This window comes from Lepisosteus platostomus, chromosome 13, assembly GCF_059453375.1.
Source record: "Lepisosteus platostomus isolate fLepPlt1 chromosome 13, fLepPlt1.hap1, whole genome shotgun sequence".
Taxonomy (NCBI): domain Eukaryota; kingdom Metazoa; phylum Chordata; class Actinopteri; order Semionotiformes; family Lepisosteidae; genus Lepisosteus; species Lepisosteus platostomus.
The window spans coordinates 27951713-27977296 of NC_142623.1; the positions used below are offsets into that span (position 1 = coordinate 27951713).

Genomic DNA, 25584 nt, shown 5'->3' on the forward strand with positions numbered 1-25584 from the left:
TGAATGGATTTCAAACGCCTTTTCTACATTTGCTTTATGAAAAGCTGCGGGATCTCGAGGAAAATAGAAGCAACGCAGAAAGACTCATAGCAGTTCATTCTGGCGTACACACGCTCTGGAGGACAGCAATATTTTGACACCTACAGTCACTTATCTGACAGACCCTCACATCATGATGTTTACAGTACCTGCGGTTACATATTTCTGTCCAGCCGGAGTAGAGGAAACCCCTCAGATTTAACATCGTTGTCTTTTACTGTCTCGTCTAGCCATATCTCAGGCATTGCGAAACTCGCACAAGATCCGCAGGTTAACCGGCAGATTGTCCAAATTCCCTTTCAATGACCGACCATTAGACAAAACTATAGAAGATGGGGATAGTACTTGAGTACTAAAATTCCTGACTGAAATTCAAAACATCTCTTACTTACAATCACACTACTAACCAAGATACAGTAGGAATATAATGTTTAATTTTCTTGAATACATGGCAAAAAACAGATTTAAAATAGGTTTAAGCTCATGATTTGTACATGAACTTACATTTCTTAACATTAGATAGTACAGTTCTTCTCATTCCATTTTTTGAAGAAGGCTTCATACTTTACAAAAAAGTTGCCTGTAGTCAGACGTTTCACACATTTTGTTCTTGGTTTACCCTGCCAAAAAAAAAGGAATTCAATCACAAATCTTTCGGGCTCTTTTTAATTCCAAATTCAAAGATGTTAACTGGAAGTAATGAAAATAAACAAGTTAAATCTGTATGAAAAATATATTATTTTTTATCTTTACATTACACTGAAGACTCTTTTGTGATTAAACATTTTCATGATCATTATCTGTGGAGATCTTAAACAATGATGGGGTCTTTATCAGTGCAATAAGATAATGTAAAAGTAATCCAACTCACCTCACTGTAGTAGCGCTGCAGAAGACTTTTCACCCTCAACGTCAGCTTTGCAATTATGCTTTCCAAGTGTAAATTTGCATTTTGGGCAGCCATTTCCATGATGTTCTGAAGGTTTGCAAGGCAGACAGCAGCACAAGCACACTGCCAAGGAAATAGCGTTGATCCATATTAGCGCTTACAGTACTGTATATGAATGTCATATTTGAGTTAACTACTTCGCTGATGGTATGAAGAGATCCTAATTTAAAAATAGAACGTACATTAAAGATCTCAATTGTTGTTGTTTTTTCCGCAGAAAGACTAAAACTAGTGCATTAGGCTCAGATGTTCTGTAATTGTTTTCAACAACACTACATATTTTCGGAAGGGAATTTTCCCTGAAAATTGAGTCCTCTTTTTGATGTTCTTACACATCCGTGAATTTGAATATACAGTATACAGTAATTGTCAGCTGAGTTATAATTGAAACGATAAACAGTAAACTGTAATAAAAAAAACACTAATAAAGATTACAAGAAATAGGAACTGAATCCACTAATTTTCTAATTGTTAAGGCATTTCGTCAGTCTATATGTAAACATTTCAGTAGAGCACCAGACAGATTTCAACAGCAACATCCGATATAAAACTACATTTGCGAAAGTTTGTGCAAGAAAAAGTACCGTATCACCAACAATGTTAGCTGGAATTTTTTAATCTTCCCTTCTCAACCCCTAAAGAAAAAAGATGAACAAATAAATGAAGCTAGGTTTTAAGAAAAGAAAATGAACGCAACAAATAATACTGAATTTAACCAGTATATGTCGATGTAAAAGATTACAAGAAAAATGTAGCACATCCTTTTAAAACTTTTTAACGGCTGGGGGCGCCATATGTACATAAATACATCGAACAGCGTAGCGTTAAAATTCATCTATACTTCATCACTGTCAAAGGGCGTATGCAGTACACCTAGAGTCAGAAGAGGGGCCTACAACCCAGGATCCTGGATCTGTCTGGGAGTGTCAAGACATGCATTTTTCGGGACAATTCTGCCTCTTTATCCAGACCATCAAACAAAACATACATAAGTGAATGCATACTGTACATAAACAAATACACAAGGACATATTTGTTTAAAAATGAAAGCAAACAAGCTATAAAACAATCTTTTTATTTTAATAAACAAACATTAAATGAATTAGCGATAAAACAAAAACAATTACCCTTTTCACTTTCAATTTTGTTTTTAACATTACACATTATAAATTGAAGTCCAAACAAATGGTCAGATTTAAATTAGATCATTTTATGATGATCCAGTTTTTTTCTTTACCATTAAGACAGGTGCACACTGTCCTGCATCCTTACACTTACCAGCGTTTCATTGACATTTTGTTTCAGAATTCTCAGGTCGCTTAAAATTTCACTCATCCAGTTATTTGCACTAACAGATAAGAAGAAAATTGCTAGTAAAACTAGATTTTTGTGAAGAATCATGCTTTTCAGTCTCACGTCTAGTGAAGTGAGACTTCACACCAAATTACTGAAGCAAATATATACCCATCGCTTTAACAGGGGATTTTCATGCTGTATGTGCATGCTGCCCTTGTTGTCACCAGTTTGATCTTTAACTGCAAAGACACAAGAAATTGTTTCCATTACATGTGTTTCCTAATGTTACATCCATCTTATTCTATAGATTTACAAAAGTGGAAAAGTATATTTTCTCCTTTTATATTCGTACCTATGTTTTCTGACTATGAACAGTGCCTAGCATCTGCAACATTGCTTGACATGTTCTCATTTAAAGGAACAAGTAATAGGTTTATTCCATGCTGAAAAAAAGAAGAAAGAGAACACAACGTTTCGGCCGTGGAGCCTTCTTCAGGTGTGAGAGAGACAGGGCAGTAGGCCAAATAAATGTTCTCATTTATCTGTATATTATGCAAGGAACTGTTCTGTAACGTGGCATCATTGAAGGAACATGGAGAATGAGATGAAAAGATCCAGTCTTTTAAATTCACAGCCCTGCAGGTTTTCCAGTTTTCCAATATAGGAGCTGGAGCTGGAGCCTATTCTAGCAAGCAACAGGAGCAAGGCGGGATACACCCTGAATGGGACACCAGTCCATTGGAGGGCACACACAGACAAAGACACAGACACACACACAACAACACCAGGGCCAATTTTCCCAGAAGCCAATTAATTGACCATTATGTCTTTGGACTGTGGGAGGAAACCAGAGCACATGAAGGAAACCACCTTGAAACCAGAGAGAGAACATACAGACTCTATGCAGACTCTATAAAGACAAAGGAACTGGTGGTAGATTTCAGGAGGAAAAAGGTCAAACCTACTCCTGTCTACATCCATGGGAGTGGCGAGATGGTGGACTCGTACAAGTACCTGGGAGTGCACATCAACGATAGACTGGAATGGTCTAAGAACATCGAGGCCATCTATAAGAAGGGACAGAGCCGACTTTACTTCTTGAGGAGGCTCAGGTCCTTCAATGTGTGTAGTAAGATGCTACACATGTTCTATCAGTCGGTGGTAGCGAGTGCCATTTTCTACGCAGTGGTGTGCTGGGGCTCTGGGATTAGAGCAGTGGATTCTAAAAGGCTGAACAAGCTCATCAGGAGAGCAAGCTCCGTCATTGGGTCTGACCTGGACCCCTTGGAGGTAGTGGCTGAGAGGAGAATGATGTCCAAACTAGAGGCCATCATGGACAACTTCTCCCATCCCCTCTATGACAGGCTTGCAGGAATGAAGAGCACGTTCAGCAATAGACTGATTCATCCACGGTGCAACAGGGAGCGCTACAGGAGGTCATTCTTGCCTTCTGCCATAAGACTGTACAACGCATTCACCTTGCGTCTTGGCAGAGGCAACATCGACAGTGACCTGTTTCTGGACTAAACGCATCTACACATCTACTGCTACATCTGTTCTCTTTCTTTTTCTTTTTCTTTTTCCCGTTTACAACCATTTTTTGTGCAATATATGCCAGGGACCTGTGCAATACATTTATATCTATATCTATATTTACATCTATATTTATTTTCATATGTGTGATATGATTTTTCTGTGTACTGTTCTGTTCTAGTTTGTTCTTTGTGTGTCCGGACTGTGAGTAACTCTTGTATTGTATTGCATGTATTGTACTATTATTATATAATTCGTTACACTGTGGCTGTGTTGTGTGTGTTAAGCTGCTGTTGCACTGCAATTTCCCTCATGGGATCAATAAAGTATCTATCTATCTATGCAGATAGCACCCCAGGAATTGAACACAGGATTATCTCTCTGATAAACAAAACACAGGTAAACTGGCCAGTAATTAGTTTAATTCAGTAACCAAGAACACAAGGGGGACAAAAATGAGAAAAACCTACTATATGACTCTCATCTTCCAGCCACGGAAGGATTAATTACTGTACTCTCATCTGTCGCTCCAGCAATGAAACACTTCAAGTTTTATTTGATCAGAGTACTATTTTACTATTTTTAGTAGAGAAACAGAAAATTCTCTTGACTATGGAACTCTAGGCATCACTAAGGTATTATGGAATGAAAACAGGTGATCTTTGATTGGTTTGAAGTACTGTATCTGTAACAGATATAAGACGATTGACTATGTTCTCCCTGGTTAGGTCATATATTGTTCTCCTGTAAACCCTAGCATGAATAATTTAAACAAATAAGCTCATCAAGAGTTCATAATGCAAAGAAAAAACCCTTTAAGGATGTTATAACCAATTTTCAATAAGTACATGTACACAGCCCACCAATTCAGAGCAGTTATTCAGAGAAAAATACCCTCTATAGGACAGAACCTGGACAAAGGTGTTATTCAAAAACCAGTTGATATCGTGTTAAATGGTGATGTAACTAAATTCTAGTACAAATGTGTGTATAGTTTTTCTAACATTTACTCAATTCTAAGTATTTTTTTCAAGCAAACTTTCAGGCAAGTGAAAAAAAAACAGTACTGTCAATGTCTGACTGGTCCTCATTTTATTTTGCCTGGACAATGTACTGCTCATTCATATCCTTTACACACAAGGGATTATGGAAAATAGAAAGTTCTATTTTCACGTATGCTTGCTTTATTATGCAAAGGCTCTGTCTGTAAACATTTTCAAAATAAAGCTAGCTTCTTAATGCATGCTACCATTGTCACTTATTCTAGGAAGGATTTTAAAACAGAACAGGGGCAGTTCTGTACCTCCAAGAGCACTCTGTAACTCCACTAGAGGCTACTTTTGAAATTAACAACACCTGACAATCACTGAGAAAAAAAAATTTCCAAAGCCCAAACCAAGTACTTTAGACAAATGGGGCTAGGATTGAGAGCATTTTAACTCTTCCTCAAATCTTTCTCAGATCCTGTTGCAACACAGGCTCTTGCAATTTGCTAGCTGCCTGAAGTTATACAATGATATCAGGGAGGGATAATTCACTCCTCCAGTTAGTACTCCAACATCTTATAAGTTGCTATGAAGGGAAAAGACGAATGGTTAACTTAGTGGGTGGACTGGAAGAATATTATGTCTTCACATTGGCACAGGAGTTGCTGTTGTTGGAACAGAGATACAAAATGTATTTGGCAATTTCAAAATTTGGTGGGAAAAAAAGGACACTATTTTAAAATCAGTGTCTTGGGGGAGCCAGAGCCTATCTCAGCAAACAACAGGCACAAGGCTGGGATGGGACATCCATCACAGGATTCACACCAGGGCCAATTTACCCAGAAGCCAATTAACCTACCGGGAGGTCTTTTAGCTGAGGAAGCCCCCCTAAATACAGGGAGAACATACAAACTCCACAAAGATAGCACCACAGGTCCAGAATGGAACCCAGGGCTCCTACAAGGCAGCAATTCTCACCATTACACCACCGTGCCATTCAGAAACTACACATTTTTCTGAATGTAAAAGCCTGGTCAGTACCTGGATGGGAGACCTCCTGGGAAAAATTAAGGTTGCTGCTGGAAGAGGTGTTAGTGGGGCCAGCAGGGGGCGCTCACCCTGCAGTCCATGTGGGTCCTAATGCCCCAGTATAGTCCCAGGGCGTTTCTCGAAAAGAGTAGGGGTGTAACCCATCTATGAATTGGCTTCATTACTCTGCTCTCCTCCCCACTGATAGCTGATGTGTGGTGAGCAGTCTGGCGCACTATGGCTGTAGTCCATCATCCAGGTGGATGCTGCACATTGGTGGTGGTGGAGGGGAGTCCCCATTACCTGTAAAGTGCTTTGAGTGGAGTGTCCAGAAAAGTGCTATATAAGTGTAAGCAATTATAATAATTATTATTATTATTACATCTTCTTCAAAAAATATGCAACTTCAAAATATATTTTTTCCAACTGGGCTTGGATACATTGGAGGGTAAGAAAATCTTCTTTTGGTTTCCCATGAAACAGCAAATTTGGTAGGAAGGTTAAGTTTAAATTAACTAACTTTGAGTTGACACTGTTGGTAGTACTAAAATAGTTTGGTTATTATTTACTTGTGTACACAGTTCACCTGTGTAGTGCTGACTAGGGACGAGATAGCTGTTAGAACAGCAGGTGTATTTGAGGATCACATTATTCATCCTTTTGACTATTCAAAATGATTCAATGGTTGAATTTTTATCAAACCTCATTAAAGTATTGTAAGGAGTATTATTATCATATGACCATATCATCCTCAAGGGAACAGTGCATCTAAACACGTCAAGCTCTGATAATTTTGTAAGAGACAATAAAGACATTGTAAAGTTGGGTAGAGTATTTGATAGAAGTCCATTTTGTTTCTAAAGACTTAACACTGGTTAGGTCACCTTTTATCTTATGTTTGGGTAGCATGTACTGTACATCAACTTGAAACTTAGTGAGGCAAGGGGGATTGGAGCAATAGGTAGAACTGGGTACTGAGTACGGAAATTCAGACTAAGAAAAAAGAGGAGAGCAAGAAGAGGTTATATATGTTTGCTGTAGGTGTCCTGTTAGTAGCTGTGGGAGTGAAAGAAAATCAACAGCAGATATTACAGGCAGGATAAAGGGCAATGTGAGTATGTTCTCAGACTTACCTGTTGCCCTGTTTCTGTGTTGAACACAGAAGTCTTAAATAATACATTTTATTTCACTCAGGACAACAACACCCAGGAATCCAAGAATTAGATGCTTTGTGAATGTTTGTAATATTCAATGGGATAGATTTACCTTAACCTTCTTGGTTAATGTGTATACTCCTATTGCTATAGGACATTCAGAAAGAAGTGAACAAAGGGTAGAAACAAGATGGAACTGGGATAAAGGAGGGATACTTGAAACTAGTGCCAAGGGAGGTGTTTCTGTTCAAGTTAGTTTTCTTAATGATTGTGATTAGGAACAACCATGTGAGACTGACTTGTCGCTGTTTTCGTCCGTCCCTTACTTCAGGTGCTAAATTTCTACCATTCTAAATTGGACCCCAAAAGAGTAAGAAAGATTAACAGCAAGCAAATAAACTACGGAAAGCATGCTTACAAACATGTATCAGCATGCACACTAGCCAAAATTTCTACTTAAACCAAACCATTTTAATAAGGAGGCGTTAACATTTATGCTTATGTTATTAATAGCTAATAGATCACTTTACACTTATAACAGGAAAACCCCTGTAAACAGGAATTTCATTGGTTGTTACACCTACTGAATATGGAAACAAGCCTCATAGTTTCATTTCCTGTATGTTTAGTATTTATATAGGTTTGTAAAGTGCACACCATTCAGAAACCCCAATCTTTTTAAAGACAGCATGATTAAACTTCTGACTCTTCTAACTTTGTTTTTGCACTGCGTCAATGCAAGCAAAACAAATATATTTTTTGAAATACAAAAGGATCTAGAATTTCTTAAGAATGCAAAGAAATTAACATTGGTAGGTTTATTGCTTAGTTTCATTTTATAGACCATCTTAAAATATCTTATTATTAGTATGATAGTGCATTGATATGATAATTGAAGCATGGATGCTTAAGAATGAAGTTCTTCTGTAGTATTATTTACAATGAATTTGCTGCTGATTAAAAGTTCTTTCTGTTCTTTTCTTTCCCTCCTTAGAATTTAACAACAACATATGAGAGGAACCTAAAGGTAATGCATAAGGTATTGCATTGTTAATATGTAAGCACTCCTTTGCATTAACTTTTTGCCTCAATGGACCATGTTACAACTCAGACACAATATTGCATAGATATTGTGATCTACAAAACATTGTGCTTTTAATTGTTTATTTCATGATTTTATATGGCCTTTAACATTGGGGTGAACAATGTCACTATGGCAATGGCAGCTTTTTCTAAAATCTTCAGTCTTCAGCAAAATGGAATATAAAAGGCCTTGAAAGTCATGTCATGGTTGACATTTTAATTTTGTATTTAGCACTGCGAATGTGAATCTGAAGTTCTTAAAAAACTGGGAAACGTACTGGAAAATATAGATGTATCCAAAGCCACAGAGAAGGTAAAAGCAAAAGTGAAGATGCTGAAGGCTAAGATTCAGCTGCTACAATACTCTGAAAATAAGGTAAGGCCCATTTTTGTGAAAATAAAGCAAAGTACACAAACTATGGGAAAGGTGATTGTTTTTAATGTGGGCAATGTAATGATCAAGACCAGATGTCCTTTTTTCACTTTGACTGATATAATTTGTGATGTTTTCCCAGACAACTCTTAACAGATGCTTTACAGTCAAACCAATTCAAAGCTTCCAGCAAGGCCTTTCATTGTTCACTTTTAAAAAATCATTTTTTTTAGTTAAAAAAATGACTGTGATCTATTACTGTCCTGTGCTAGTAAAAAGTGAATCCCCTTTAAAGAAAGATCTGAATTTTCTTTAATAGAAATAGTAAGAAAATACAATAAACATTAACCCATGACTTAAGATGTATCTAAGATAATTTTTTTTTAAAACAAAAAATTAACATACGCATTTGTTATTAATCCAGGTATGCATCATATATTACCGTAAGTCTCTAACTCTGTGGTTCCTTTGGGTCAATGCCAACTTTTATGACAACTTCAGTTCTGTTAAAGAATACTGCTTCTAAAAGATTGTATTTGTGATGTGTTATTTTTTCTTAATATTTTTAGGGAAAACTACACTGTTCCTTCTCAAACAAGAAGAGGGCCAAAACGATTTTTGAAGGATATGTAAAATATATCAAGCTTTGGTTTGAAAATTGCAAATGAGGATCCTGACATCACAGAACCTTACACTGCTAAAGATATATTTTGTAATGAGTTGTTTTTTTCCATACACAACAATGTTAAGTAATTTTATACTTACAACCTATTTATTGAAATATTTATTTGATGTATTTATTAATGCAGTTTAAAAAGATATTTATGAAATCATGACAGAAAAGATATGTTTTTGTTAAATGTGCTAAAATATGTGCAAACTGTTACTGTATCAATGAGCACTTTAAATAATTTAATTTAAAGAAGGGTTGTCTTTTTCTTTTTATGTTACATGTAAAACACAACATTTCCCTCATGTTCTTATCACTCATGGTGGAACAGGGTACAATTGTTTAGTCACAGTACTTACACACTCAGCAAGTCTGATTGGTTTCTTGGTATCTGGCTTTGTAACTATCAAAATGCAGTCAGTAAAGGAAGACTTTCATTAATTATTGAAGGCTATTGTTTTTACTCCCTGCTACATAACCTTCACATGGTTGTTTCTGGTTTATTTCGTGTTCCTGTTGTTTGTTTATTCCCTTTGGGAGACAGGGCTCTGGAATATTATCCCATAAGAAATAGAAGCTATGCAACACTGAGTGCTTTAACTTAATTTTTACATGAAATGTGTAGACTGCAGGCAGCTACAAATTATTAAAGAAAACAATATATATTTTTTAAGAGAAAGGCAAGAATGGAAAGTTATGCAGTTGCTGGATGAGGTTTGGGGCTGTGAGAATTGTATCTTCTGTTATCTGACTGTTAAAGAGAGCTGTGCTTCAGCTGAAATAAAGGCCCATTGATCACTTCACCTCTGTAGCCTGGACTCTGACTCTTTTCCTGGTCTCCTGAAGAGAGGTACCCTCAACCATTTGCCTTCAGCACTGTGGTCATCAGCGTGCATGATTTTAACCTTGAGTCATCAGAAAAAATGACATCTTCCTGAATTCTCCGATTAAGGGTGCCTCAGTTGGTTATCAAATGTGGCCATCTACATCGAAGCAAATGAGCAAGGTAAAATATACTGCAAAACATAGTGTTCGTCGACTTCTTCAGACTGTTATGTCTTTAATTGGCCTGTATCAAAGATATATGGCGACTGATAGACACATTGTGATGTGGTGTACCTGTTTATCACTAACAGTCACTCTAAGCCAGTCTAACAGAGTAGAAGTGATAACTGAATGGATATTAATGGTGATACAAAACCATTTTATCTAGTAAAGGCAAATTCTCTGCAATCAATGAACATTTCAAAGGGCATACATAAATACAGAAATGTATTGGACATAAAATACTTGGTTGCAATATTATAATATTATTTGAAATGTATTTCTCCTTTTTTCTCAAATTATTCCTGAATTATTTCTAATAGAAAGTTGTGTTTTTTGCCTTAGGTGTAAATTCAATAACTAAGAAAATTAATAAAACATATTTTTTGTTTTTCCAATGAGAAAGAAAGTAGACAATGCATGTCTCTGTGTTCTCCTTAAGCTGTGTTTGATTTTCTCTTGGTCTCTTGGGGACACAAATTCTTTTTTTGCCTTATGCCAGTTGTTTAATTTGTTGTTTTTGAGTAACAGACAATCTAATTAACCTGAGTGAGAGACAAACATTTGTATAAGACATGTATGTACAAAATTTACAGTAGTGTTAAAGACAGACAACTTCTTGAATTGATTGTTAATCTGATGGTACAGACAGTTTTGATATTAATTGTACTATAAACTTGAACATTAAGTTTCTTGTTTGAAAATGTTGTCCCATAATCAAGACATTATCTGGGGCCAATGAATATTTTTTTGTATTTCTTTCTTAATAAGCTGAATTAAAAATCAAATCAAGCTTGAGAAAATCTAGTACAAGCCATAAGGTAATAACTACATGTTAGCATACATCACAGCACGTGTAGGCTGCAAAGGTGTGACACCTGAAGAAGGCTCCACAGCCAAATTGTTGTGTTTCCTTTCTTTTCTTTTCAGCATGGAATAAACCCGTTACCTGTTCCTTTAAGTACTGTACGCATACATACTACTCAATAAAATTATCTGTCCTTTGAAGAAGAAAAAACCTTTACCCTTTCCCTCTTTCCAAAGAATCTAGTATAACATGAGGATTAAAGTCATTTGTGCTAATTGGGTGGAAAGTCGCTCAATAGTATTACAGAGATCACTTAATCCTTGCATACAATTGCTCCAGACCTGTACCACAACTTGTAGCAACAAAGGCATTAGGAATGTGGACATATGGTCAGGTCTATATATTTGACTATATAAATGTACAAAATCATATAAAGATAAAAACATCATGGATCATGTACCATATATTAACCATATACAATTATAAAAGCTTAATTTAATCAATGTATATCAACAAATATAGCAAAAAACAGCTTGTTAAGCTCATGTTGGTTATTGTAGAGATTCTCAGCAAGTATAATTTAACTGGACGTAAGTGCCTTTTCTTACCTTTTCACAATAAAACAAGTTGATCATTAAAACATTTGCATGTTTGGTTCCGAAAATTTAAATGACTTTCAATAAGAAGAACTGAAAGCTGTTGCAAATTGGGAATCACCAGGTAAAGCTCTTGTATTAGAAGGCAAGGTATTTTGTGTATACCAAAAATATTGTACGCGGTTTATCGTAGTGCAGGAAATGGGGCATCTGATCAATCTGCTGGTTAAGAGTCCATACAGTAGTGTGCAGTCAAGAAGCAAAAGACTACTTTTAGTGGAAGAAAGCAATGTTTATTTTTATTTTTGCACAGTGATTCAAATATTTACAGAAATTGGATTTCATACTTGCATAGCAAAATAACAGTGGGGAAATATCAGTGAGTATACATTTGACCTCCTGTTAGATGATAGCCGCAGCTACTTTCGAAGCTTTGAGCAGATGTAATGAATTTGCACGTATCTTTGCTGAAATAACTGCAGGAAGACATTCAAGGGCTCTCAAGGAAGGTAAACCTGCAAAGCTTGCAGTGCGAAGCAATTTGCAGTACAAGAATTGAACCATACATAAAAAACAGAGAAACCATAGTGATTTAAATTCAAATTACTCCAGTGGAATGGATAACTTGTACTTCAATAAACAACTGCAAGAGTAGTTGCATAATTATATATCCTTCTGATCCCTAAAGACATTGATTTAAACCATACGTGATCCACACGCTCTGGCAGATTGTCTCGTTTTAGGATGTATCCCCATTATTTACTGCACATTTCAGTCATGATGAACTTTCTAAAGAGCTCTCTTTATTCTTCCTCTTTTTCCACATTTTCGGTCTAAAAAATGCTGAGGTTCTTTTAAATACATTGATGGACTCTCATCATAACTCATCCCCCTAACTTAGTAGTGTGAAGCAAGCTTCATTAAGCGATGCTGGCTTGGCAGCACCTTTCAAAATAAAAGTTTTTATTGCAAATTGACACAGAGCTGTGCACCGCTAGACAGGAAAAAGTATACTTTCCTGACCCCCAAAAGTTTGTGCCTCTCCAGAAGTAGTTCAGATCTATTCTACAGACCAACAGGTAACAGAAAATCACCATGGTTTTCTCAGATAAGTGTCTCTGTCAAAACTGCTGGGGTTTATAGGGCACCTCCCATTCCTAGACTGGGACCGTGCAGCAATGGACAGGGAGTGGTCTCACCCCCCTCCTGACCAAACAAACATTTGTGCCTACTCAAAAATACCTCAGATCTACTCTACAGATCCTCAGCTAATTGAAAATCACCATGGTTTTGTCATATAAGTGTATTTGCTAAAGTTGCTGGGGTTTATAAGACCACTTGCTGTTCCCAGACTGGGACCGTGCAGTGATGGTGCAGGGAGCGGTCTAACTCTCCTCCCGACCAAACCAAAATTTGTGCCTCTCCAAAAATACCTCAGATCTACTCTACAGACCCTCAGCTAATAGTACATAACCATGGTTTTGTCAGATAGGTGTCTTTGCTAAATTTGCTGGGGTTTATAAGACCACTTGCTGTTCCCAGACTGGGGCCGTGCAGTGATGGTGCAGGGAGTGGTCTAACTCTCCTCCCTACCAAACCAACATTTGTGCCTACTCAAAAAGTGACTCAGATCTGTTCTACAGACCCCCACCTAATAGTATATAACCATGGTTTTGCTAGATGAGCGTCCTTTGTCAATGTTGCTGGGGTTTGTAGGGGCCTTTTAGCCCGCCGATAGTTGATTTGTCTCTAGGGGCATGTTATCGCAATATGGGCATTGTTAGCACTTCACAAGTGGATCATACTTTCTGGTTTGAAATAAATGGTCAATTTCACACATTTTTCCTTAATGTCTATGGGATAATTGTTTGGGGTGTAAATGTAAGACATATTATCAAACTTTGGTATTCTGCTATATTACATTTATAAGAGTGTATTGAAACAGCCAAAATATTGAAAAGACCTTCAATGGTGATGTGTCTTTCCTGAGAAGGTGGCTCTGCAACAGACATGGTATGGAGCCTTTTTGATTTGATCCGGTAATGTGGAAACGATGGCTTACATGTTGCCCAAGTACAAGTTGATAATTGATTCCCCCATGTGTTCCGATAGACTGGGAAGTAAAGATACCTTGCAGGTATTCTGTATCAAAACACTACAGATGATGCCATTTTCTCTTAATTCAGATCAGCTTTTATTATTTCGAGTGTAGAACTACTCAGCATTCAAATGCTGCTTTAGCTATCTGGCCTATTATCCTTTGGACACATAAATTCTGCACAGCACAGGGGGAAGGAAAAACCTAATTTAACTGCAAGAAAACCACCGGGACTCCACGGCTTGGGAGTCCAATTTTCGATGATACTGTAGATGTTTCGTGAGAAATTCTCTAATATAAGATTCTGTGTCAATTTTACCTGGTTCGGCATCTACGGGTATTTTGGGAAATCTGAATAGCTTTATATCCCAGAAGGGTCTTGAAAGTCTTGTGTAATGTTACAGGTAATGCTGTCTGTTTCTTTGTCACTGATTGCAAGCTATTCAAAGACTCTTTCAGTGCCTCTTTACTATGCAGTAGAGTTGATACAGTATGTAACTGTTCAGTGTCTCCAGTGTTTTTTTGTGTTTCATGAGTATTGTCATTCTCAACTGTGAGTACATGGTTTGACCAACATATGTCTGTCTGATGCCTCCTTTATTTCCAGAAAACAAACACAACATAAGTCTATGCTATGTGTTGGCTGTGTTGTGATGTTTTGATCATTTGCTTTAATTCTAAATTTCTGTCCAATGCAAGAAAGTACCGCCCAATACCACTACAAACACATGTTCCCATGTACAGTGTACTTCCTGAAGGACCTTCCCTTGAGATGCTGCACTAAGGCAGCAAAGGCAATTCCTGGGAAAGGGAAAAGTGTAATTTTGTTTGTATTGTGCTTCTGAAAAACTTCACCATGGCCTTTTCTGATAAAATTATCTCTGCAAAGTTTCCTGGGTTATTGTAGCTGGTTTTGGAAACTTACCACTGTCTTCTCAACCTAGTGTCAGGTCCCCGGTACCGTCCGGGTGCCTTATCTTGTGTGTTTTAATTTCAGGGGTGTTCTCATAACAGCTACCATCTAGATTCATACCATCGACATCTCTTCTGCAGGCATCCATACTGTGCATTTTACTTTTAGAAGTAATAACATGAGGAATAATTTCCTTGGGTGATAGATGCACTACATGCAATACTATTTTCCACTTCTGTGTCACCATTTAGCTTGACCTCCCTATTCTGGGAAACCATCAATTTATTGTCTGTCTTACCACAATAAGCCCCAAAAATGAGATAATCCAGCGCTGTCTGAACACCAATGCTGACATGTGATACATCAATGTTAGAGTTTTTTTTTTGGTTACATCATTCTGTATTACACTGCTGATTGCTCTGATTTGTAGAAACCGAACCCAGTTTTTAATGCCATGACTTTAACATCACATTTTTCTGAGCAACACAGAAACCCCACAGATTCAATATCTTTGTCATTCTGTGTAATACCTACACAAAGTAAAATCACTCATTGCAAGCATCACACTCCACCTTTGTTTTTTTGTCTGTTGGGTGATTTACAGATACATTACAGTTTATGCCTTTTCAAAACATTGCCAGTCATCCACTCTGTGCCTAAGAACTGTTTCTTTTATTGTACGCTTACTCCGTGTCACAGCTATGGTTTTGGTCGCAATACTTTGATCTTTAGTGTTAGCATTACTTTGGTTGGGATCACAGTTGCACAGTCCCAGTCTGGGAACAGCAAGTAGTCTTATAAACCCCGGCGACTTTAGCAAAGACACCTATTTGACACAACCATGGTTATGTACTATTAGCTGACGGTCTGTAGAGTAGATCTGAGGTATTTTTGGAGAGGCACAAATTTTGGTTTGGTAGGGAGGAGAGTTAGACCACTCCCTGCACCATCACTGCACGGTCCCAGTCTGGGAACAGCAAGTGGTCTTATAAACCCCAGCAAATTTAGCAAAGACACCTATCTGACAAAACCACGGTGATTTTCTGTTACCTGTGGGTCTCTAGAATAGATCTGAGGTACTTTTGGAGAGGCATTCATTTTGGTGTTGTTGGGAGGAGGGTGAGACCACTCCCTGCACCATCACTTCACTGTCCAAGTCTAGGAATGGGAGGTACTCTATAAACCCAAGCAGTTTTGACAGAGACACTTGTCTGAGAAAACCATAGTGATTTTCTGTTACCTGTGGGTCTGTAGAATAGATCTGAGGTATTTTTGGAGAGGCATTCATTTTGGTGTTGTGGGAGGAGGGTGAGACCACTCCCTGCACCATCACTTCACTGTCCAAGTCTGGGAATGGGAGGTACTCTATAAACCCCAGCAGTTTTGACAGAGACACTTATCTGAAAAAACCATGGTGATTTTCTATTAGCTGAGACTCTGTGCAATAGATGCCATCTACCTTTGGCAAGGTACAAATTTTCCCCATCCAATTCTGCACTGCAGTTTTTCTAGAGGTTATCCACCCATACCAACAATATTAATAAAGGCTTAAAACTGAATAAAGAATTGTGATCTGCTATTCGCTGACTGTCTTAACATTGTATGTTTCACCACTTTTGATGGTGCAAAAAATGTTTTTGTCCCTGGTTATGGTTTAAAAAACTGATTGAATTTAAATATAATAAAGGATTTGATTTTAATTACAAATTTCAGATACAGCTCCTTTAAAAGCTTACATCTTAAAACATTTTTCATTGAACAGAAAAAAAAACATTTCTATGAAAAAAATAGCAACAATTTTTACAGTAGTATAAATGGAAGAAAGGTGCTGTAAAATTAATAAAAACTTTTAATAATCTTACATTTGTCAAACTTGGAGATTAGTGGAGGCGATTTAAAATTAAAAAAGGCCCCTCTCAAATTTTGGCAGAATGTTCAAGGAATTACAGTTAACCACGAAGAAATAACAAAGCAGGTGTTTCAGCAGCTTGTCACTTCGCTTAATGTTGCTATACTCCTCATACGCTACCTTGGTCGCTGAAATACTTTTATTTTGATTGAAATTCGGCTATTAACATACACTTCCGGATCATTCGTGTCGCTTAGTTTAGCTTGCTTTACTACCTAACTTTTTGTAGTTGCGTGAAACAAACTACATTAAGCGACGCTGGCTTGGCAGTGCCTTTCAAAATAAAAGTACCTAAAACCTGTCTCATAAAAAAACAATCCTGGACCCGTTAAAGTCACATTTATAGCACAACAACAATTTATACATCCTCAAAACTAGGTGGAATGTGATAAATACTAGACCCACAGGTAATAGGAAGTTTACTACTTCCTTCCTGACCTTTCCTGCCAGGCGGAAGTATGCGATGTGTTTAGTTTCCGGAGTCATCTTTAGAAACGCGGTAAGAGCGGTCGTATGTTTCAGTATTTGTAAAATGTGTAATAATTTTAATTTGTGCTTATGCTGTATTTTTGTACAACTATGATGCTTGTAATAAATGATATATGTTGTGCATGTGTACGTGTGGCTTGCAATTTAATTTGATGTTGTCTTTATAGTGCAGCCGAGGACAACGTAATGTTAAATTATTGAGTATATTGACGTTATTCCTTTGCAAGATAAATTATTATAATACTTAAATATCCACAGTAGAATTACAAAGATACAAACACAAAGTTGAATAAAATCAAGAATATTTTTTAAAGTTCTACGCGAAATTTTTTGAAACCCTGACAGTTTAACTTGAGGGCTATCGAGAGTGAAATATATTGGTAATTCTAACTGTAATCCCAAGAATGAGCCACGATCTTCGTAGTCTGACCTCCATTGTTACTGGATTGCATAAATCAACAATTTCTCTAAAATAAACCTGTTTAATTCGAAGAGAGTTTAGTAAAGATATTGGCTTTTGACTTTTATGTTAAAATTCAATTTTGAATTATTCATAAGTAAAAAATAACAACAACAAAAGGGAGTTAATCGGTTTAGTAAATGTATTTTCCTAGAACAGAAATCAGAAACCCTGCCTGACTGAAATCTGGGGCTTGGAGGTGTGCCTTCTGCTGTAAATAAAGCTGCACCATATTTTTAAAAGAAAACAAAAAACAATTGGCATTATAAATATTTATTTGAAAGTTTTGTACATTTTTAAAAATAATATATTTATAAATACACAATTGTAACATATATATATACACAAAGTAATAAATGACATAAATATTTCAAACAATATAAATAATTTAACAATAAATAAGAGTGAAGAATGAGTTCAAAGCCTAGGTAACATTGGCAGAGCTTGTAGCATTTATATAAAAAAGATAAATAAACGAGTGGTGGTTTGGGCTTTTACTGGATCTTTTCTGAATTTTTTATTCTTTCCAGGGATACTGGGATCACCTTCATTAGCAAAAGCAGACACCTCTGGTGATTTGGTAGGTATTTTGAATGGGAAAAAAACAAATGATGGTTCTAATATCTTTAGGGAAAAGATCTTTGAAGTATATCGCTACTCTTAACAGAAATGAACGATATGTTCAGCTACGTAGTGTTTTTGTGGTTTCTAGGTTATTTTGGGCACTTTTCATTAAATAGTTTAATGTAAATGATGTATCTTTCAAACACCTTTTTTGGTTTATCTCGTTGTCCATTCACCCAACAAGATTGTGTCCCCTGGGGAAAAAACAAAAAAAATGTATTAAATAATCACGTTTTTGAGTGCTTCAGTTGTAGAGTTGAGACACCAAGGTTTCAGAGAAAAAGGCTATTGATTTATATGAACTGTAGAGATAAGAAAATCATATGGTAAAAATGATATTGATACATTCTTGGCCCTTGTGAATTTCAACTACAGTATATCATGGGTCACTTTGTTTTGTAAATAAAACATTGAAAAGAACAATGAATTTCTGTACATACTGCCTGCATTTCCAGGGTTCCTTAGTACTGGTAATATCATAAAAAATTAAAATACTTTCTAGAAATAAGATGCAGGAATAGACAAATCTGCACATGACTGTATTTGCATTATGGAGCCCATCGTAGTATGAGCCTACCAAATTCATTCTTCATACAGCTTAATCAACAGGGCAATAGAAAGTCACCTTTGACTTCAGAGGTCTTTGTCACAGACAGGATAGACACATTTGTACCCCTCGACACTGATTAACATCACAAGAGGAAGCCTCACCAGACTAAACCCTAAAAACAATCCAACATGTCAAGGTTTTGTGATTTTGCATATTTTTCCATCTTAAACGGGGAAAAACAAACTCACATTCACACTTCAAGAGTTAAGACAGCACTTACCGCTTCAGAATTTTTCAGTAGCTGTCCAATTTGAACATTCAGAAGTCTAAATTTCATTTTTACCTCCATTGTGGCGTTGCTAAAATCTGTTTTGTTTAGTACTTTTTCCAGGTTTTCAAAGATTGTAGAAACACATTCACACTACAATACAAAATCAACAAGATATATTATTATTAAGGTGTGCGTTAAATGCAAACACATGTGATGTAATAGTGTTTAATAAATAAATTGTTTTGATTTCATTTTAGATTTTGCACTATGAAAATAGGTTTCTGGCGATGATATCTTAAAGCTAACCACTTGTTGCTTTAAAGAGATCATAATAAGATGACATTAAAATAGCGCCATCTCAGTTTTAGTAGTTAATCTTTGCTATTTTTTTAAGTTTGCAAATCATGTTTTTGAAACCTTGTATGCTTTTTATAGGTTATTAAAATGTCATGTCAAATCCAAATTGTTTAAGTTGTGCTTAATTTCTTCTCATACTGTTATATGAAATTTGTTGGTAGTTATGCCTCCAAATTGACTAATTGTAGTCTAATCCCTTCTAAGGGCTTTTTTAGGCAGATTGATAATTTTATAAGTAGTACCTGCTTCCACCCCAAAAGCCCACACTATCAGTAATCTAAAAATTAGTTTTGACTTACAGTAAAGGCATATTGTTCCCTGTTGACAGGGAACAATACTTGATCAAATAACATTATTAGGTGTAATCATATGCATGTATGACATAAGAATATTTACCGTACCTTTATCTTGTGTGCCTTCTTTGGAATGATTGCCAAATTCTAAAAAAAAAAGAGAGAGTGGATATTTAATTGATCGCCAGAAATGTTTAAGCAGAAAAAATCAAACATTAGAATGTTGAATATACCAAACCACCTACTAAAGTAAGGTTTTCAGAATTCCGAAGGATTTCCAAATTTCTTTGTATCTCGTAAAAAAGTGACTTGTTGTCACCAGTGCTGTAGTGTGAGAAGAATATGATGAGAACCACAAATTTAATCATGTTGTCCTCTTTGAGAGACAGTGATGCTTATGAAAAATGAGCACGTTGGCGGACTGTATATGTACCTGCAGATCCGGAAACTGTTTGAACACTTGTTAAGCAAAGATAAGGCATACCAAAAAAGTATTTTACCCAGAGATGGAGAACTCTAATCATTGTTTGCAGGTTTGGGGATTTTCCCCTTTTTTACTGAGAAAAAATATTATACCATTATTATATATATATTACTACCACTATTTTATTTTGAGATAGCTCAAAGTCCTTGTTCAAAGTTGGATGCAAGAAAAAAATACTATTTATTTTTAGGAACTTGGGTTTTGTAGTTTTTTACAATATACACAAAAAAGACAGTAGACAAGAAAGTGCTTTGGAGTTGGCAGCCCCAGGTTCAACGCTTTATCCATTGCTGCTTAGCAGAACAAGACCGCACCAACAAATTAATAAGTAACGTTTCTGCTATGCATTTCAGCCTTTTTCCATGGTTACTCCTCCTCAGCCAAGGTAATTGAGCACTTAACACTCACACAATTTTGTGGTAATGTGCATCTCGGTTTACTAGAAGTGACGTTATAACAAAGTAGGTCTTGACCAAAGAGTATTCTGGATTGCTGTCTGTCATCATATAAAATATTCACCGATTTAATAGGTTTCCTGCCACTACTGCTTTCATTCTCAATAATACTGGTTTTGTACTGTTTCTAGAAATAGACTTGCAGCCCCGCTGAAACATGGACTCTTGCAGAAATCGGTTGCTTGCACTAGCTTTCACAGGCTATGATTTTGATTCCTATATGCTGCTGGTATATTATTTCACAATAGATATAACTACATTACACATTACAAGGGTATGTGTTATAATATTTACTGTATGTAGGAGTGGCAGAAGATTTTTAGTTTTAGTGTAACTTACAAGGGTAACATTTATGGATAGAATACTATATCTGTAATATCTTTACCTAAAATCCTTGTGATCTCAGGTCAAGTCTAGTGTGAACAGCAAATGCATTGCATTTAAAATCTGTATGCTTGGAAATTAATAAAAAATTGTGCACTAAAGTTTATATCTGGACTTTTTTCACCTTCAATTAAACCAAAATTAATTTCAAATTCATAATTTAATCTACATAGTAGTTCTTATGTTAGGTATTTTAATCTAATTCAATCTATCATTAGAACTTATAAATAGATGAGTGTGAAAGACCACACCGAATTCAATACAGAGTTAATGTTTCAACCATATTAATTGACTGATGCACCCAGGAATTACAGTTCTATTATTCTGCAACAAACACAGTCCTGTATTTATTCACCATTTAGTGACATTTCATCTCTATGGAGGAATAGCATTGCTGGCTGAACTGTGAAAGGAAAGAACTAATTGGTCAGATGACTAAATTGACAGTATGACTCAACAAATATGAGTACATGTGTACAATTTAAAGGGCAACATTGCATTAGTCAGTATACATTTCAAAACTAGGTTTGGGAAGAGAAAGAATTTTTGCACCGTGAACTCATTAGTAGGAAGTTTTAGTTTCCAATGTACCAAATATACATGAGTGTTCTAATAATGAGTAATATTTTACTAATTGAGGTATTGTTGGTGTTTGAAACAAATAAAAAGGAACGTGTTGTTATTTCTGAAATAAGTTTGACTTGAAAGCAGCGAAAGGAAATTAACCTTCAAAGCCAGTCTTAAACATTTACAGATTCATAGGGAAACAAAAAGGAATTCAATTGCCTAGTTATCCATTCCAGGTTTTATGAGATTCAGAGAACCAAATTGTACTAAACAAGACAGTTGAATAGTAATTTTGTGATCATTTCAGCTCATCTTTCTCTGTCGTAAGGAGAACACCACTGGTGCTGCATTAAGGTATACAAGTGATGGTAGTTGTATAACTAAATCTAGATGGTAGAATTTGATCATTGTACTTTAATAAATACAGTGCCATACGCTGTTATTTTTCAGATGTGCATCTGACTGGTTCAAAAAAGGAACAAGATGTCGAAGATTGATAAGATGAGCATCCTTGGAGTGAGAAGTTTTGGAATAGAGGATAAAGATAAGCAAATCATATCCTTCTTCAGCCCTTTAACAGTGTTAGTTGGGCCCAATGGTGCTGGCAAAACAGTAAGCTCTCTTTTGTATTTAACAGAAGTCCTCCCTTCAGTAGTGACATGTACTCTACTGATGGTGATTGTCTCTATCTCTTTAACATCAGACCTGATTGATATTATAAAGGCAATGTTACAGCAGCATAGAATCTCAGATGTATGTATGATATTCTGTAATAAATATTGTTTGTTACACTGACTTTTTTCATTAAAGTTACACTTCATCTTATGACAAGAATAATTTTAAGTAGCGGTAAACTGTGAGTACTTTCCATGATATTCAGAGGAACTTCAGAATTACTGAAGTGTCCCTGTAGGTTGAAGTCATATTTCACACTTGATTAAGCATTTAGACGTCTTGTGTTAAAATTTCCTTTACATACCATTTTGAGCTTCTAGGCACTGTGGTTACTTATTTCACTTGTTATCTTCCCCCCCCCCCAGCTGTCTGATAATATCTGTGTTAATGTATCAGCAGCTCTGAAGACTGTAGAGTTATTTCCCTTGAAAACACAAGTGGTCAGTGGAAAGGAATTAAATTGATGGGTTCAGTGTAAAAATATCCCTTCTATAGGTCATGAAACAGAATTTCAAGAGATGCAAAAAAATGAGAGTAACGATGGTATGTTTCATCATAACAAGGTTTTGGCTGCTTTAGAAAATTAAAAGTACAGAGTCTTTACATTTGAACTACTAAAAAAAAGGAAAAGACATTCATCATTGTAATTTATTTGTAGACTAGGATATATTATTTTCTGTATAATGCTATCCAGTAAAAGTGATTGGAAACATATTTCCAGTACATAAAAGTAAATTAATTTACAATTGATAGTTTAATTCCCTTTTAATTATAATCTCATTTTTGTTTTTTTACAGCAGTAGCTAAAAGCACGTTTTATAAAAAGATTTGGAAATTTACTATCCTCATTTCTACACAGTTGTAACAAGAAATCAAGACATTAACTCCTAATGTTCTGAATCATGTTAACTGAAATATAATGATTAATATACAAACCATGTGTTTCTCAGCAAATCTGGTGCAGAGTGTTTCTTTTTAATTTAAAATACAGACTGATGTATTAAATGCATATTTTTCCGTTGCGTTTTAAATTCCAGACTATAATAGAGTGCCTCAAGTACATTACAACTGGTGACTTTCCTCCAGGGAGCAAAGGAAACACTTTTGTACATGATCCAAAGGTAAAGGTTTCTGTCTAATGAAAAAAGACCTCTAAGTAATTAAAAAGTAATACTTGTCAGTATTTCTTATATAGCCATATGCATTTGAAGATCATAGCAAGTACTGCCTATGACAGATGATCATTCATCAGTGTTGATGTTTTAACTGTATTAAGTGACTGTCTAATGCAACTCATACAGTTGTGAGAAAAAGTTTGTGAACCCTTAGGAATTATATGGGTTTCTGCATGAATGGCTCCTAAACTGTGATCTGATCTTCTTCTAAGTCATAATAATAAATAAAGACAGGCTTATTTAACAAACAATACACACAACATTTTACAGTGTCACATCTTTATTGAACAAATGGTTTAAACAATCCAGGTCATTGATGGAAAAAGTATGTGAACCTTTATATTTAGTAACTAGTGGTACCTCCTTTATTGGCAATAACCTCAACCAAACGCTTTCTGTAGCTGCTGATCAGACCTACTGTATGCAGCAGTTAGAAGGTATTTTGGCCCATTCCTCTATACAAAACTGTTTCAGTTCATGTGTATTTTTGGGATGTCTTGCTTGAACGGCCTGCTTCAGCTCACGCCACAGCATTTCACTGGAATTGAGGTTAGGACTCTGATTTGGCCATTCTAAAATACGAAATTTCTTCTGTTTGAGCAACTCTGCTGTGGTTTTACTCCTGCGTTGTGGATCATCATCATGTTGCATGACCCAACTTCTTTTGAGTTTTAGGTCACAGACAGATGCCCTGACATTTTGCTGTAAAATTTCCTGACTCAACTTGGAATTCATTGGTTTGCAAGCCGTTCAGGCCCTGAGGCAGCAAAGCAGGCCCCACACCATTATACTCTCTCCACCATGCTCCACCAGCTGGGATGAGGTTTTTGTGTTGGTATGCAGTGTTTTGTTTTGTTTTCTCCAAACATAACGCTGTGTACATTTACCAAAAAGTTAAACTTTTGTTTCATCTGTCCACGGAACAGTGTTCCAGTAGTGCTGTGGAACATCCAGGTGTTCTTTAGCAAACTTAAGACGGGCAGCAATGTGTTTTTTGGAGAGCAGTGATTTCCTCCTAGGTAACTTCCCATGAACACCACTCTCGTTCAGTGTTTTTCTTATGGTAGACTATTGAACACAGACGTTATCAAGTGCAAGAGATGGCTGCAGATCCTTAGCTGTCACCCTAGGGATCTTTGTCACCTGTTTGCGGATTGTACGGCGTGCCCTTGCACTGATCTTTTTAGGACGCCCACTCCTAAGGAGAGTAGCAACGGTGCTATCTGCCGGACTGTGGACTGATGGAGGCCCATGTCTTTAGAAATCCTTTTGTAACCCTTTCCAGTCTTATGAGCTTCAACAACTCTTCTTCTGAGGTCCTCTGAAATCTCTTTTGATCAGGCCATATTGCACTTCAACAGAATTCTGTTGTGAAGAGCGGGTAACCGAAATTGTGAGATTTTTTTAAATGGCAGGGCAGGTCAAACCCACATCTGAATTGATTGGAACACCTTACTCATTGATGTGAATACCTGACTCCAATTACCTTGTTTTCAAAATGTCATTATCCTAGAGGTTCACATACATTTTCCATCAATGACCTTGATTGTTTAAACCATTTGTTCAATAAAGATATGACAATGTTAAATGTTGTGTGTGTTGTTTGTTAAATAAGACTGTCTTTATTTATTATTATGACTTAGATGAAGATCAGATCACATTTTGGGAGCCATTCGTACAGAAATCCAGGTAATTCCAAAGGGTTCACTTTTTCTCACAACTGTATCTCAAAACACACCAATTTCTGTAGAATCTTTCTAGGAATCAGAAGGAATTGAGTAAGATAAACTGATACTAGGTGACTTCAATGACGTAAGCGACTATGCAGTGTTTCCTTATATTAAAAATTACAAATAATGATAGTAAAATACCAGACAGTACAGAAGTGTCTCAAAGCTGTGCAAAAGTAAATATATCTACACAAAACTCTGGCAAGAGCGAACAGACTGCTGTGCCTGTCTGTATGAACTGTGGGTCATGCATAAAACATGTTCATTTGTGAACAATAAATATAAAAAAATAGAGAAAATAAACACAAATATTTTAACTTTCTTGCCTTTTTATTTGTGGCGATTCTGTTGTGTTCTTGTTATAGTAATTCCAATAGAAAAGTACTGTTTAAGGTAATAGAAAAATCTAAGTATTAAGTAAGAAATTGTTACAAATGGGAATATTTGATTTAAACCTTTGATCTGATTAACATCAAATATGTATCATTATTGGGGGAAAAAAACTTTGTATGTCTCATGATAACTTTCTTAAAAGATGTGAATAATGCCTGCATTGCTTCTCATCCATGCTGTTACAAGACTTGGTTTAT

The 25584-nt window shown here is 36.1% G+C and overlaps 1 protein-coding gene and 2 long non-coding RNA genes across 6 annotated transcripts in view; 2 read left to right on the forward strand and 1 right to left on the reverse strand.

Annotated features, from left to right (window-relative positions):
• Positions 1 to 453: 453 nt before the first annotated feature.
• On the reverse strand, positions 454 to 1753 carry LOC148650300 (uncharacterized). 2 transcript variants are annotated; one of them, XR_015925832.1, is made up of 3 exons: positions 1573 to 1753; positions 911 to 1051; positions 454 to 659 (listed from the first exon to the last, which is right to left on the reverse strand). It is a non-coding gene; the product is annotated as an uncharacterized LOC148650300 (long non-coding RNA). The 2 variants fall into 2 exon arrangements; XR_015925831.1 differs by having other exon boundaries at positions 911 to 1753.
• Positions 1754 to 7663: 5910 nt separating this feature from the next.
• On the forward strand, positions 7664 to 9898 carry LOC148650301 (uncharacterized). Of its 2 annotated transcripts, none has more exons than XR_015925833.1 (4): positions 7664 to 7798; positions 7981 to 8025; positions 8302 to 8445; positions 9012 to 9898. It is a non-coding gene; the product is annotated as an uncharacterized LOC148650301 (long non-coding RNA). The 2 variants fall into 2 exon arrangements; XR_015925834.1 differs by having other exon boundaries at positions 7981 to 8013.
• Positions 9899 to 16820: 6922 nt separating this feature from the next.
• Positions 16821 to 25584, forward strand: part of rad50 (RAD50 homolog, double strand break repair protein) — a 49871-nt gene continuing 41107 nt past the window's right edge. The window contains exons 1-4 of one of the 2 annotated variants that reach the window (XM_088603964.1): positions 16821 to 16979; positions 17960 to 18009; positions 21865 to 22026; positions 23127 to 23210. In XM_088603964.1, coding sequence (XP_088460090.1) covers positions 21898 to 22026; positions 23127 to 23210 — 213 coding nt within the window. In that variant the 5' untranslated portion in view covers positions 16821 to 16979; positions 17960 to 18009; positions 21865 to 21897. The remainder of the gene's footprint in view (positions 16980 to 17959; positions 18010 to 21864; positions 22027 to 23126; positions 23211 to 25584) is intronic. The other variant, XM_088603963.1, reaches the window with a different exon arrangement.